This window comes from Drosophila persimilis, unplaced genomic scaffold (genome assembly GCF_003286085.1).
Source record: "Drosophila persimilis strain 14011-0111.01,24,50 unplaced genomic scaffold, DperRS2 tig00000000-arrow-pilon, whole genome shotgun sequence".
Lineage (NCBI taxonomy): Eukaryota > Metazoa > Arthropoda > Insecta > Diptera > Drosophilidae > Drosophila > Drosophila persimilis.
The window spans coordinates 22,080,750-22,097,144 of NW_020825288.1; the positions used below are offsets into that span (position 1 = coordinate 22,080,750).

A 16,395-nucleotide genomic window follows, 5' to 3' on the forward strand; every position below is an offset into this window, starting at 1 on the left:
TTTTCGTTTTTTTTTTTAAATTTTCTTGATTTCTGTTTTTTGGTCATAAACACTAAATACTCGTTACGCATATAACAATTTGGGCCGCATCGGGGGGCGTGCTCACAGCAGCTCTGAGGAGTCGCCGGCGTGGCAGCCAGACAGGCGCTAGCCGTGGGTTAAGCTGCTCGAGCACGCCCCGACGCTGCAGCACATACACATAATATTATATTAATCATAATTCATACAAAATAAAATAGCAAGAACACATAGTTAAGATAGAAGAAGGCTTCAACACATTTTTTGCAAGCAAAATTCAAAGACAGCAGCACTCTCGGTATCCATTCTCTCTGGTTCTCTGGAACTTTGATTTTTGCTTCTGTTGATTCCGCTTTCTGTCTCGTGATTCTGTGGTTCTGTCGTTGTGTCAATTCGTTATACACTGTCCTGTTCCGATGCGGCATCCTGGATACAGGCACTTTGCGTTTTGCTTGATCACAAATCAGTTCCTAGTCAATTAGTAACGCTCTCCGTCAGGGCCGCAGCTCATCCTCATCATCGTAGTTCTCTCTCCATCTCTAAATATACACGTGCAGACAGTAGTCGTAGTAGTAGTATGTAGGTATTATATAGTTGATGGCGGGCGGGGAGGCGTGTGATCGATTGATCGAGCGAGTGAGCGATCGAGTGAATTGAGTGTGTGTTGACTCTCGTCCAAGCCACGGCTCTCCCTCTAGTGCAGCTCGATAAAGTCGTAGAGTGTCTCCGGGACCGTTCCCTCGTAGTTGATGTCGTTCCTCTTTATGGTCCGTGCAGCCAGGCACGCCAGCGTCGTGTATTTCATCGGATCAATGATCTTGTGCATGGGCGTGGGGCCCAGCAGGCTCTCGAATGTCTCCCCAGCAAAGTTTTTCGTATCCTATTAGAGATTGGTTGAGAGATTAGCAAAGTCCTAAGGGAATTCCATAATCTATTACTCACCAGATGCGCCCCACCCTCGAGCAATATGTGCGCCAAGGGCTCCACATACGGCTGCAGTGTGGCCGCCAGATGCAGTGGCGTGTTGCCCGCATCATCGATGGCATTCGGATCGGCACCCACCTCCAGCAGGGCCTTCGCCAGCGTCGTCGATGGGAACTGGCAGGAGGGATAGCGACCAGCCAGTGTTCCCTCACGATAGCAGGAATAGTGCAGGGCCGTTCTGTCGAAGCGCACGCGCACCTTGAGACGATTGAGCCGATATAGAGCGCCCATCACCTGGCGGCGCATCTCAGGACTGAGGCTCTCCGTGTCCAGCAGCGAGCTGAGCAGACAGCCGATGTGGATGGCACTTATCATGGTGCGGCTGAGGGCGTTCGGGTCGTGATTGCAGTCGTGCTGATGCGCCGACAGCAGCGTTGTGGAGGCGGTGGCGGAGGTGGCCGAAGCGGAAGACGTGGATGAGGAAGCTGAACAGGATTTGCTGGCGGCAAGCAGCTGCTGCTGTGGCTGCTGCAGCTGCTGCTGCTGCTGTTGCTGCTGCTCGAGATTAAAGGCCTGTCCACGTTCCACCTCCTTGACGGCCTTGTAGAAAATGGTTAGCATGCCATCGGCCTCGATGGGCGGCACGACGCGACCACGCGGCAGCAGGCGCCCCGCCTCGACCAGCATGAAGCTGAAGAGCTCGGCAAAGGAAAGCAGCGAGGACTGTGTCATGGGACTGAGCGGCTGCAGGATTTTCTGCTGCATTGTCAGGGCGTACGACCAGAGCTCTATGCAGCGATCAAAGCGTCCAGCGTCGGCGTAATGGGCACCCCTACGAATGGAAACAAAAGCTGTAGCATAGTCCAATCTTCAGTCAAGAGATCCGCAAACCCACCTGAATCTGATGTAGTAGCTGGTGTCTGGATGAGTGGGTCCCAGGATGCGCTGGCGAATGACCAAGGCCTGCATTCGCATCTCATCGGGATCGAGCACCATCTCCTCCAGCTCCTCCACGTTGGTCACCTCGCGCACCATCTCGTAGGCGGGCACTGGCTCTTGCACCTTCTTCGTCAGCGGCGGTTCCACATTGCGCTCCTCGAGCGCTCGACGCCACAGATTGAGGGCCGCGGCCATGTCTCGCTTTCTGTCCACATATGTGGCACCGAGCAGCTCCAGGGCATGTATCCGCGACTCACGGCTGACGCAGGGCAGCGTGATCAGGTGCTCCACAATGGGCATGTGGCCGGTGACACTGGCCGCCAGCAGCGGCGTCATTCCGTAGTAGTCCACATCCATGGTGGCGCCGTGCTTTAGCAGCAGCTGCAGGATCTGCAGGGAACCCGATTCGGCGCAGTCGTGGAGAGCTGTGTTTCCCTTGACGCTGCATCTGTTGACATCCGCATTGAGCGAGAGGAGGTACTGGGCGATGCGGTAGTGTCCCTTGTAGCAGGCGATCATCAAGCAGGTGTGTCCATGGCGATTCGCAACCTCAAAGTCTGTCCAAAAGAATAGCAAGGGATCAGTAATTGCCAGGAATCTTTGCGCTCTATATACTCACCCGCTCCATGATGTACCAGATACTTAACGATCTCGTAGTGTCCGTCGAAGCAGGCGGCCCTCAGGGGCGTTGAGTTCGTTCGCGTCGTACTGTTCACATTTGCCGCCCTGCGGACCAGCATCTTGACAATGCCCAGGTGTCCGGCGGCGGCGGCACACCACAGCGGCGGGGCATCCTCGATGGGCTCACCATCGAAGCTCACGGATCCCACCTGCTCCACATTGGCGCGACACTTTGTCAATAAATATTCTACAATATCGTAGTGTCCATTGCGGCAGGAGATGACCAGCGGTGTGGCTCCGTTCACTTTCGCCGATATGAGGCTGCCCACCTCGCTGGAACTTTTGTTGTACAGGGTGGCCTGCAATCGACAGAACAGACAAAAAAAACGATAGTTAGTTGCCGGTTTAGGTAATCAGTTGATTTATGATTAGAACTTATTAAAAAATCCATTAAACCGTTTGCGGTGCGCTTTGTGCTGGGGGGAAACCCAATAAAGTGAATGTCTGTTTGCAAGTCTTTCAAGAGCAGTTCAGGGTCGGGTTCGGGGTCATATCAGAGAGTGTTCTTAAGTTTTGAAATGAAAGTGTTGTTTAAAGAACAAATAGGCTGGTATTAGATACTTTTCGGGCTACAATAGCGTTAAGAATTGACGTATGGGGATGGCTGCATCGATTGATCAAAATAGGAATTCTTTGAAGTACAATTTGAAGCTGTAAATATGAAATCAATATATAAAATACATTTATTTTAAACATAAAATGTTGTTAAATCAAATATTTTCATATTAATGTCAAAAGTGAAAAGAATTTTGTAATTTCCACTCTCGCAGCTAATCTATTGCGAGAGATTTCATCTATATTAAATCTATAGTATTTACATATTTTCAATAAAATTTTATAAGAGAATTTTTTCTCTGGTTGTATGATGACGAAATCTGGTTTGTAGGCTCGTACCATTCTAAACAATATTTTGATTATAGAAAACCGCCTTCGAAGCGGAATTTGAATCTACACTTAACGTGTTTCAAACGGTATCTATATCTCAAGCCTGTTCCATGATCAAAAGAGATTCCGATAACGACAATAACAATCCCTGAGTATTGTCCACTTACAGTTCTGTAAACATTTGCTAATCGCATCAGCTGCTGTGTGTGCTCTCCCCACCAATACCCTTCTGCTTATCAGCTGTTGGTTCTGTTATTTGTATCTGTTTAAACATTGACATTGATACAAATCCTAATCTCCATTATGAACGATTTAATAAATGGTAGAAAAAGAGGAATAATAATTTATAATTGCTTCTAGACGATAATAAAGTCAACATGTGCTGGGGGGGATTGAACGGATCGGTAGAACCCGAGCCAAACGATAACGAATGGGTGGGTAAGACACACACGAACAGAGCCAGAGATAAGGCAAGAGTAAGAGAGAGGGAGATGGAGAGTAATCAGCTGAGAACTAGCTGTTCTATAGGGACTGTTGTCGTTGTTCTTGGGTGTCGGTCGGTCGTCTCGCATGCTAATTATTTTTTATTTTATTTTATTTTATAGGTTTCGCTGCGGTTGCGCTGTTGTTTTTTTTTTCCTATTTGCTCTCATGCCAATTTCAAATTGAAATTCATTTATGTCAAACGTGTTTCATTTTTCGCTTTATGCTAATTATGATGTGTGCCCGCGCGTGCAAAGGGGTGGAGGGATGGGAGCGGGCCGTGAATAGATTAAAGATATGTATGAATGGGTGATAAACAGCAGTTTCCATATAATTTTTCAAATATTTATTTATTAATCTCTGCCCAGAAGTTTATAATTGAAAAAAAAAACAGGAATGTGATGGTCCCTGAAATGTCATCCCTTTTTGGAAGTATTTTCGTTTGATTTACATCAAAGTGGAAGAAAAAGTGTGGACCCCTGTTCCCCTGTTTTATTGATGCGAATGACGTTGATGTGCTGTGCCACGAACGGACACACGATCTGGAAAGCTTTCACTTTCCCAGGAACTCCAACTTGAAGGAAACGGAAGCCCTTGACTAAAGCAAAACAAAAATCTATCAGCTCCAAGTAGAACATTTCCACCGAGACGACATGCGTTGTGCTCCAAACCAGAAGTTCAGGCACTGGCGAAAAAGGAGATAAGCGGCAAGTGGAGCGGAGACGAAGGCAAAGAGCAGATAAAAGATGCCAACTACTGTTACGATGAATAGGGGGGAGAGGCAGGGGGAGCACCGACGCAAAAGACCTTGTGAATGGCGTGCGATGCTTCTAGTTTATGTTATTTTTGTTCTTCCATTTCCTTCACGCTTTCTTCTCACAGTAAGCACTCTCTCTCTCTCTTTGTCTGTCTGCTCGCAGCCATCCGAAGCTCTCTTTCTAACTGTTCTTGCCAAAGGCAGAGTCTAATAGTGTTGTGGTGAGGTCCCCTCTCGCTTTTTTACTTTCTCTGCAAGCGGAGTATGCAACTATTATTCTACCGCTCCCTCGTACACTTCGCCTTGGCTTTACTCCCTCTCTTTCTCTCCGTCTCGAACAGTACTGGTCAGAGACCTCTCTGTTCTCATAACAGTTCTTTCGTCGATGCAAATACTCAGAAGAAGCTTTCGTTGACTTCCTGCTTTCTCTCCAAAGCATTTACTTTTCGGCATTACGCTTTGTCCGATCTTCAAAACGACGTCACACGACGGCACAGCAGCGGCATTCTTTGTCTTAGCCCCTCAGTGCCCCCCCCCCCCCCCCCTGCCCACCTTTTCACACCCCTCCTCGCCTACAGCAATGAAAGCCTCGTGGCGCGTGACAAGCAAAAAACGACCAAAAATATAGAAGGAAAAACAAATACAAATTAAAGAAACACATTTTTGGCAACAAAATAAAGCGGAAAATTTATCTTCAAAATAAACGAATATTGAAAAGTCTTTTGGGCCAAGGAAAAGCGCAGCAGAGCAAACGCAAAACGTAAATTGAACAATGAAAATTACGCATTTATTTTTGCCTGCAATTAAGCGAGAAAGGAAAAATAGTGGCAGCTAGAAGATACCCTATAAACAGGTGTTATTGGTGTTATATCTCACAGTTGTTTTCTGATTGTATTGATTTTAGGTTATATAATAGACTTTTGCCTACAGATAAACAGGTATAATTCTATTAAGAATCAATTTACTGTTAAACAATTTTCAGGGAAGCAAAACATGTAAAAGATCCTTTGAAGACTACAGAGCACACTTCCAATAGCCACCAACAGTAGTGGTGGTCCCATCCGTCGAGTCACCTTCCATTCCATTTGTGGCTACTGAACTTTTCGCTTTCATTGACAGGCGGTGTATGCCCCAAAGGGGGATCTGTTGATCATCATCATCACCATCAACAGCGGCAACAGCGGCAACACCAGCAGCAGCTGTTCGTTTTCTTCCCCTTCCGCGTTCTGCTCAATTATGATTCAAGCTCCGACTGCGATGAATCAGCCTTAGTCACTCCCTCTCCTCTCTCCACCCGAAAGCAGGGTGAGGGGTGACCTTGTTACTTAAGCCCGGTGCCGAAAAGCTTCAAACGAAATGAAAAGTCAATCTGACAATGGCGGAGGGGCGGCCTCTGTGGCACACAAAGCAAATGGCACGTAACCCAAAGGGGCGGCCTGGCGGCGGATATGGCAACGGATAAGGCAAAGGAGAAGACATACATATAGCTGGAAAAAATCAATCAATGGTGTACAGGTTGCTCGGCCCTATGCTATAATAGATATGACCCCAACGATTCTGGTTCAGTGGCCGCAATTTCCATCCCAGCAATTGGGCATAGGAAATGATGGGAAATTCTTCACTTGGGATATTCACTTTCATTCAATTATGATAAGTAGGCGGCTGTTTAGACGGAATAATAAGCAACGGTGGGAAAATGCCAAGCAGATAATTGCATAGAATAAATACAAAACATTTAGGCAACAAAAGAGTTCAAAGGAGTTTATTATTCCATAAGAATATAAGATTGTATTACATAACTATCTGTAAGTATTTTCGATACCCTAAGCGCAAGCATTAGAGAATACTCAAATGTTTTAATTCCAATAGAGAATAGGTCATTATAATATAGTCAAATATATGCATTAAATGTTTACTATAATGCCATGAAATATATTCTATAAATATAATTGCTTTTTCTACTGTTAAGGCAATATATTCTATGAGAATTGCACATTTCTGCAGCTATGCCACGTGTGGGGTAATATTGGTCTACATATATTTATAGATTTCCCAAAGAAAAGTCTAGTCTGAATTAGCCATTTAATTAAATAAGCAAAAGTCCCTTTCTATGACTAATTAACCCTGAATATTTAGAAGAACTTTCCCAGAATTCTTGTCTGCTTTCCCATTGAGACTCACCAGAAATCCCCCAAAAGTCAGTAAAGTTCCCCCCCTCAGATCGAAATGAATGAAAACAAAATTTTGAACGGGTAGCGAGAGAAACGCAATAAGCCAAGTAAATTTATGACTTAATTTCAGCGAAAATTGTTTCTTGCAAACGAAAACAAAAGCACAAAATTTCACTTCCCGAAAATGGGGGGAAAAAAAATGGAAATTAATTTTCATGTTCATATGATTGTTTGGCAAATTGTGAAAATGAGTAAACAAGCAGCGGAACACACGATTTCCGACGATCTCTCATATGTATTTTTTCTGAATCGAAATCAAAATCCAGAGGAGAGTGGAAGCACCTTGAGCGCATTTTACCGCTATGAAACAAATGTCAGCCAGCAAAACGCGGCCTAAACACAGCAATTAACTAGAAAAAACAGCAACAGCAACAACAACAAAGAGACAAATTTTCATTTCCGTGTAATAAACAATAAACACCACTTTCCATTGTTGTTGTGTGAATTGTTGGTTTTGGTGGTTCGTTTCTCGCTTTTTGATCAATTTTTCAGCTGTTTGCCCCCCACTGGATCTCCGAGCACACACGCATAATTTATTATAATTTTGACATTGAACGAGTTCAATGTCGAGTCGATGATATGCACAAGCAGTAGACAAACGCTTTGCTTTGGATTCCAATTCCAATTCCAATTCCGATTCCGATTCAAGTTCAGACTCCGCTCAGACGTCGCGGTCTTGGTCATCCAACTTTTGGTTCAATTTGGGATGGATGCCGTTCGACCGTTCCATCGTTCCGCCGTTCGCTGGCCGTGCTCTCTCGCGGCTCGACATTCAAATCAGTCAAGTCCCTGTCCCCCCATGCCCCCATCCACCCCTTCAATCTGTTGCTGACTCAAATTATTTGGTTTATTTGTTAGCTAAGCCATGACAGTGTCGCGGCTGCGCAGTCCGCTCAAGGGTGCAGACAGCGGGGGAGCAGCAGAGCAGCACAAACAGAGGCAAAAGCGCAGCAGCACGGCCACAAACATAAACACCAGTGCTGCCATTTTAGAGTCAAATCTAGCCAGAGATCAGAGCAAAAGCCGAAGTAACAGTTAAATCTGGCTATTTTTCACATAAAAGTCGACTGTTTTTAGCCACAGATCTGGCGGTTTTAAGAGGCGAAATGGGAGAGCCTCGAAATCAGTTCCCAAATAATGCACAACCATATCCGTTCTGATTGGATCTACAATAATCTAAGAAAATTCCCATAACAATCGCCATAGATAGATAGATTCCAATTGCTTCAAGATAAGACGACAATCATGGAGTTTGATCATGTTATGATTGATGTTATTTACCACCAACGATGATAATTCTGTGTAGGTATTTCGGAAATGAGAAGAACATTTCTTTTATAAGTATAAATCAATAAATAAAACTTTTGGGCTGTTTTTGTTTAGCTATTTTGAACGATAGATTCAACTCCAATTGGCATCACTGCCGCTTTTTGAGGTCAACGGTGCTTTTAACGGAGCATCCGATGAGCAGCAGCGTCATTCGGTGGCAGAGGCGGTAGTCGATGGGCGCAGAGGTGAAAAAAAAACTCGTTCAATGAAAGGGTTCACATTAGAGCCCGGCAGACAGGCAGAGCCAGAGGCAGGGTCGAGGTCAAGGCTGTTTGGTGGAGGTGGGGTTTTATGGGTGTGTGGAAAAATACAAAATCAGATAATGATATGGAAAATTTGACTATCTTGAACTTGAATGCTATTCAGCTTCTGCCAGCCGGAGGCAACAGACATTCAGATATATCGATGGTCTCTATGGGACAACAAAAACCCAGATAAGAAATACCCAAGAAGTCTACAGATAAACCACTGTATAAACAAAACTCTGGCTCTTTAGATTTACGATTCTATAAGTATTTCATAAATACGGTTTACGGGGAGGCCTTTCATCTTTGCTGCTTTCGTCCTCCTGTGTTATTGTTTTAGTTAATCGTGCGATGAACTTGACAAAGCGGGAAAACAAGGAAGAAAAGCGTGGAATGCAGTGCTACCAAAAGGTCAAAGACGCCAATAGCCTTGCAAATTTCAATGGCTATAAAGATTGTATCTGTAGATATCATGAGGGGAACATATGTATATGTACTTTGTGAACGACAGCCTATTTAGAGAAGATCTCAATAGATCTCCTTTATGATTCGAAAAGCCACAACTAAAGGCTTTTCCCCATATTGCTAAAAGTTAAGAAACAAAATTTAGGAAACTCCTATCTCAAAGGCTTCTTATCCGCTGTATAAATAAATTATTGATCATGATCAGCATCAGCTTGTAGAAGCTGATTCTTCAGCTTTTTCGTAGGTATACGAGTATATCAATACTTCAATATATGTACATAAATCAATATGGATCTGGTAGCACGCGTAAGAATTTGGACACGTTCTCCCCTCTCCATTTGTATTTGTGTCCCCGCCACTCGCCTTGTTGAGGGGCTTTTGGGATCGTAAATAGTTATGATGTGCGATAAAGTTGCACTGAGCGAAAATTCGCAGCGTAATTGTTTCTGCCTGTCAGTATTTATTTTCTAGGTTACTCGAGTCACAGTCATGGCTAATTGCGCGGGTTGTTAAACTTCAAATCCGGATGTCACCTTCAAGAAAATACGTATTATTACTTTTTGAATGATTTTTGTTGTCAGTTTCTTTGTTTTACTTTTTTTCCCTGGCGGCAAAATATAATGTGGTTGACACAGCGACTTTAGTATGGATCGTTGCCACTGCCGAAAACGTATTTCTGTGGCAAGACTTTTAATTTATACTTTAATCAATATAAATTCAGCTCTATTTAAAGTTCTGGGCGCTGCTATGATGCAATCCCCTTCTGTTAAAACTTTGAAATAGTCGAAAACACACTCGCAAGAGACTGAAAAATGGTTAGCTTAATTAAGAAGTTCTACTTTTGAAATTAGGCAACTTGTTTTAGCACTTCCCAAAGCCCAAAGTTTTCCAAAGTTTCTCAGTTCTTACGAATTTCTCTCAGTGCAATCAGTGAAACAATAGATTTTCGAATTCTTATATTTCGGGGTTTTCGCTATGGGAAAATATGCGTATCATAAACATAAAGCCAATGAATGCAATCATTATCGGAGGAGGAGACGGCAGGAAACCATAAGATGTCCATCTCTTTTCCTCTACTGGCGGTTTCAATTCTTTGTTTATCTTTTGTTGCCGTTAATTGCTGTTCCCCTCGTCTTCTTCTTGGGGCTCGGGTTCCCTTCGTGTACTCAATAGCCACAGATGCTTGACTCTACGATATCGTATGTATTCAGTAAATATTCTCGTACTTACAGACCCCAACGCAGCGTGTGTATGACAAAGACAACATCAGCAGAGAATTGGAGTCAAAGTAAACCACCACCAGACGGGCAAGATTGGCTCTGACCTTACACACACCACACAGAACACACACACACACACAGATACATTCGTACTCGCACTCACACCACTGAAAACTAATAATCAAGAAGCAGTTAAATGGCAAACAAGTAGAAAAAGAAGCAGCGGTCTCCCCCCAGAGCCCCCACCAAGCCCCAAGCGCCAACTCAGGCACTGACTCAACGCGCGGTTCGAACTCAAACAAAAAACAAAGAAAAACAATGCCTCAAAGACTAGTTTGAAACGAGATTTAGATACCCTAACATGAATTATAACGAAACAGATCCCATTGAAATTATCAAGTACAGTCCATTGGGTCCTTGCTCGCTACATGACTCCCTTTGCTCCTTTGCTCAAAGATTTATTTTTCGTAAACTGAAAAATAAAATTCCCAACATCGTTTCGAACGACATAATAAAGGAAAAAGTGCAACCAGTTTACAAAATTGTACATAAGAATGCAATAAAATTACGATTATAAAAATAAGCCAATGTTATAGAAAATTGATTAAAATATTAAATACAATTGTCTTTGAAAAGGGTGATGAAATAACTCTTAAAACAGCAGTAAACTGAAAAGATAATCCTGTGCCAAGACACTACGAATTCAGGCAGGAATATTCTAGAGAACATACGATTGACTATTTGATTGATTGTTTTTAAAAATTCTATGTTTATAGTGCCTACGGCTAATTCTTAAATTACTATTTGTCAAGTTCAATTTAGATCAATTTAGACAGGATGATTTGATATTGAGGTTGATAGGCAAGTAAACAGACTTCGGTGGATCTACTCTATCAAAAGAATAATAAAGTGCAGTCGGAATGTATATCCCAAAGATCCCAAAGCGATCCTTTTTGGATTACATATGTCTATAAAAAATCACAATACCCCTCTCTGCAAGAGTGCACTCATACACAACGTATTCGCATTTTGAGGTTACCCCAACAGCAAGTAACAAATTGCAAGGCACAAGAATCACAGCCTCAACCCAGAAAACAAATTTAAAAAAAAAAAACAGCTGTTGACCAACTAAAAAATCGGTTTTGCGGCTTTTTTTTGCATACAACTTTGAGAAACTTTGCAAAGTCAAGAGAAGAAGAAAAAGGAGACTGAAAGACAGAAAACAAAAATTGTACATCGAATTATCTTTAATGTTATGCCTTGGCAAATGTTTTGAAAACGCTCGAAAAACGCTTTGCCGCCTGATTGGAGTGTGTTGTGTCTTGAGAAAACGATTTTCATGAATTCAAATGGATTTGATTTTCGGACTTTTGCATGTAATTAAAAAACCAACACCAAAATTTAATGAGTCTTACTAGAGAATAATTAATCAGTTTCGGTTAATTTCTAATCATTTCAAGGCTTACAAATGATTATGAACTGGAATTGTTGAGGCGCCCCCCAAAGATGATAGTAAATGTCCAATTCTTTGCATAGATTTAGTCGCTTCCAGAGAAATGCCATATCTTATCTAGCCAGATATTATATGATTGATTGATGCATAACTTAAGGGCCACTAACATAAAAAAGATAACTTAAAACCAGCTAAAAGGTATATAAAAGTAAATGATTTATTGGTCGTTAGTGAGAATGAAAGGGAAGATGCCATTCCAGGGACAGACATTGTGTTACAATGTTCCTCAAGAATTTTTTCAATTAGCTAATGATTATATAATTCCCTATATCTCTAGTGGATTTAGATGTAAATTGTTTTCTGTTGGAGTCTGGAAATTATTCAACCTAGATCATTGAACTTTAATCGCTGGATCCTAAGCTTAAGCGTAATAAATTCAATTATAACCAGTTTCGAGTACACGTAAGCGAACCTTTAGAGTCTTGATCTTGATCAAAAAGGTTGAATTTAAATTAATAAAAATACTCTTAATGGATACAGATCGTATTCCTATACCCAACATTAATTTCCATCTGCTCTAACATCGATCTTTTATGGGAGATATCCAACCAGAGAGATCTTTGTTGAACTTCGTTGAACTACTTCTCAGATACCTTTCGTCCCCCCTCCCTGCGAAGCCTCATCAATCATTCGATCTTAGATCTTAGAGCCATATCACGTACGGCTAAGAAAACCAAACAAAATGGGGAAAAAACAACGAGGAAGAACCAAGAAATATTTTGTTGTGTGTACTCAACATAAAGTGGCACTCCAACATCGAGTACATCGTGGATGATCTCTCCTCTCGCTCTCTCGCTACGAAAGGCGTTTCTTGTGGCAGTGAGAGAGAGAGAGGGTCTGGGGGCTGGAAGTTTCTTATTTTTGGAACAAACATAAACAACACTGAGAGCAAGAAAAACCAGTTCTATGAGGTGGGGGCTGGGGGCTGGGGGCTGGCTAGAACATGCTGCACGTCGAACCAAGCAGGTTGCTTGGCTCTCCCTCTGCCCCTTCCACTCCCGTACCATATGTATATGGAACATTGAGTGCAGTAGCCCCCCATACTTGAAGCTATTTTTGGGCAACTTCAATATCCCATCCACTCACGATTTATATTTATTTATTCCTTTGGAGGGGGACAACACTCCCATACCCCGTACGTCGCTCTTTCCTCTAAATAATACTCACACCCCATAAATGACACATTTCCAGGGTCGAGAGACAGACCCGTCAGTCAGGAAGTTGAAAGAAAAACGAGAATACAGTGCACGATCGAAAGAGTGAACAAAAAGGGAACACAATTCCAAATTGTAATCACGTTTCTTAATGTGCTTTGTTTTTACTTTTTCAAAGAGGTCTTAGGTCTTGGGACCCGAACGCACCAAAAATTCGGCTGCAGGCAAGCCAGATCTTGAGACTTTGGGCGACTATAAGCGGTTCTGCCTTGTGTTATCGCTGTGGAAGTTATCCCCACCTTAATGATAAGCTGTTTTAGTGTTTTCCAGGCAGATTTGAATAGTTTTACAGAGATCTACGATGTTTGAAAGGGTTCTTTATACATATAAACATATATTCAAAACTATAATCTCTTTGAACTCAACCTCTAGTGAGTGTCCACTGTGGTGGGCCTGTGGATGGGATGGCCGAGACGAGCCTTCCCTCAACTTTCGTGTGATCGAACGCTTTCAAGGATAATTGTCAACACGGCAGCGTCAGAACGAAGAACAAGAACCACAAAAGGTAAAGACAAAAACCCGAATGAAACGAACGGCTCTTTGTTCTCTCTCTCTGACGCTCCTGCTGCTGCTGATGCTTCCTCCTCCTCTGCCGATCATAATAATAACCAAAGTGCGTTCGCCTGGTGGGCGTTGCTGAGGGGCATGGCACCGGCTGAGGGAAAATCAAAGAGAGAGAATCGAAAAGCTCGTCTCTGGGCAAATGACAGACGCGACGCGGAAGTGAATTGTGATCAGACCTGCCCCGGGCTCGCCGACGACGTGATTTCCAGCTCTTAAAATTGGCCCGTTCATCAGTTATTAACGTGTTCAGCCCAAATACAAAAACAACAGCAGCGAAATAAAATTGCTAAAAATACCTGCTACGCATTTGGAGCAGTCAGCAACAACAACAACAACAACAACAGCCACAACAGCAGCAGAAATAAAAACCCAAAGCGAATACGAGTATTGTCTCCACCGATAAGATAAGCGCAGCCAAAGGAAATGATTCAAAGCCAGCGGGGAGGGAAAATGCAAAACAAACAGAGAGAAAACCCCAGGGTACCGTTTCTTGATAAATTTCAAATGAGCGAAGAGCACGCTCTGTGGTGGTTCTAACTTGTGGCCCACCACTGTCAAAGCAAGCTCGACTTTTGATATACGAATGGGGAATACAGTGGAGGCTCCCTTGAGGGGGAATCTATGTTAAAAATATATTCCAGAGAGGCCCCGAATCCAAATGGAAGACATTTGTATTTAATTGACACTTTTTTAGAAAAAATAAAATACTCAATGGACATAATTCCCTACAAACTAAGTGATTCTAAAAGGGGCCTGATGTGTTTACAATATGCTAAACACCACTGTGCTCGTAAGTGCATGGGCATAATGGAGAACAGAATAAATTACGGTCAATATTCTCTCTATCGATTTCCATTTGCAGCTCAGAATAGCTCCAGCACAGCTCATTTGCAAGTTTTCCAGCGAGTGAACTACATGATTTCCATGTCACGTATAATTTTTTGAAATGTCAGACAAGCTCAGAGAATCAAATGCTGCCCCAGCCACACTTATCATCGCAGATACACAGGCAGGCACACAGGCCACACTTATCATAAATATGCACACGGCGCAGGCACAGTCACATTCACAGTCGCAGTCGCAGTCACAATTATTCAACAACACCCACCCCACACAGTGGGGGCTAAAACGTAGCTGCTTCAATGCAACAGCGCCAAGTGCAGCAGGTTTTCTGCCTCTGTTTCACTTTTTCACTCAGCGTATGGTGTATGCCAATGTCAATCCGGCTCTCCAGCCATGGGCCACACATCCAAGGTAGATCCAGGCCCAGGCCCAGGCCCAGGCCCAGACGCAGACCAAAGCTTAAGAACTTTTGTTATGCAAAAAGCGTGCCTCAGCCCAAAGTATTGCAGTCGCAAGCAAAAGTTTTCAAGCTTCGGTACTCCCACAAACACGTTGCTCGGTTGCCGGGCGGGCAAACATATGAATACACATATGTATATGTTATTTGTTATTGTTTGGCGCTAGAGCAATGCATTTGGCAGGTTTAGCGGGGAAAAAGGGAAAAACAAATCAAACTAAAATATTAATTCTGGTTTTAGATCTACAAAACGATATTTCCGGCAGCTTCTGGTTTATATATTTTAAAAGTTAAGTAAAATGACTACTTTTTATATTAGTGGAACTGCCAGATTAGGCAAATTTGCAAAAAGAAAACCTGCTAAAATTAAAAACCTGTCCAGTGCACATGCTCAAAAATTAGCATATCACCAAATTCACGATGAGTTGTTCCTCAGCAACAAAACTGAATATTACATATTTATATTATTGCGAATGGAACACCCGTTCTTTTATCTGAGCGACCACTGGGCATCAATAAACCCCAAAAAGATGGTATCAAATATGTTTTAAATGAACACCAGGAATAAATTCTGGGTTAAATTACGTGTGTTTGCATACGCTCCCATAATAAACAGATTTTAATTCCAGCTAGCTCATTTTTTGCCGAAGCTATACGATTGCCTCTCAGTTCAGGGTTTGGAACTGGTAAGAAATCTGCATAGAAGTTACCCATTTACATATTTTAGCTTCTTTCCAGCTAGATTTTAATGTTCGACTAGCCATCACATCACTGTGGGCAGAACATGCGCGTGTACGCTTACCAGCCAGCCAGCGCGAGAGAGAGAGAGGGAGTGGGAGAGGAATTATGTGTGACTTGGTGAGAACTTTATTGATTAGTCACAAGGCTAACACTCTGCCAGCTGAGATTTCCACACAATAAAATAATTTGTTGTTAATATTACTGCTGCTGGCTGCAAGAATTGGAAGCTGTAGAGCTGCCTCGAAGCCCAGCATTTCCACCCACTTATCAAGCACTGCACACAGCGTGAGAGAGAGAGGGGCGTTTTTCTATGAACGCATATGAACTCACCTTCAATTGGGGCAGATTATTATCGCGGGCAGCATTAAAAACAATGAATTTGTAATCCATTTTGTTGAATCGCCTTCAGCATAAATCTCTCCGATCCTCTGGTGTGATGGTGGGTGGTGGGGAACAGGGGGGAATACCAACAAATCCACAGCAAAGATTCTTGTTTCTCTTTTTCTGCCGCTGCTGCTTCGCAGAGAGACGAACAGAGAGAGATTCTTGTGGATGCTGTTGATGTATGTATTTATTTCGAGTAATTTTGCACAAAAGAACTTTCATCCGTAAACGCAAACATGTATAGAATTTTGTATATTCAACAACTGACAACGTTTCCTTGGCTTCCGTATTTTTATTTTCTTGCAATTACAATTCTTATTTCTTTTTTCTTTCGCACTTTTCTCTCCTTCTTCTCGTGGCCCGCTGCCAAAAAGCAGGAAGATGAATAATCCTTCTTTCTTTTCGTATTACTTCTCGTAGTTGCACTTCCGGGCCCACTTAATTCTCGATTTTTATTTTTGTGGATCGAATTTCGGTTACTACTCTGCTGCGGCAGAGCATT

General features: G+C 42.8%; 1 protein-coding gene across 1 annotated transcript; it reads right to left on the reverse strand.

Annotated features, from left to right (window-relative positions):
* LOC6591619 (protein fem-1 homolog CG6966) lies at positions 1 to 16,395 on the reverse strand. The gene is made up of 5 exons (XM_026987380.1): positions 15,840 to 16,395; positions 2,501 to 2,861; positions 1,838 to 2,438; positions 961 to 1,774; positions 1 to 898 (listed from the first exon to the last, which is right to left on the reverse strand). The coding sequence occupies exons 1-5, from the start codon at positions 15,897 to 15,899 to the stop codon at positions 713 to 715; spliced, it is 2,022 nt and encodes a 673-aa protein (XP_026843181.1). The 5' UTR covers positions 15,900 to 16,395; the 3' UTR covers positions 1 to 712.

Bases quoted from the DNA above. Each gene is read 5' to 3' on its own strand.
- LOC6591619 (XM_026987380.1), bottom strand. From the start codon at position 15,899: ATGGATTACAAATTCATTGTTTTTAATGCTGCCCGCGATAATAATCTG. The intron at 2,862-15,839 runs GTGAGTTCATAT...TGTCGATTGCAG, and splicing joins ATAATCTGCCCCAATTGAAG to GCCACCCTGTACAACAAAAG. The intron at 899-960 runs GTGAGTAATAGA...AATCTCTAATAG, and splicing joins TCGAGGGTGGGGCGCATCTG to GATACGAAAAACTTTGCTGG.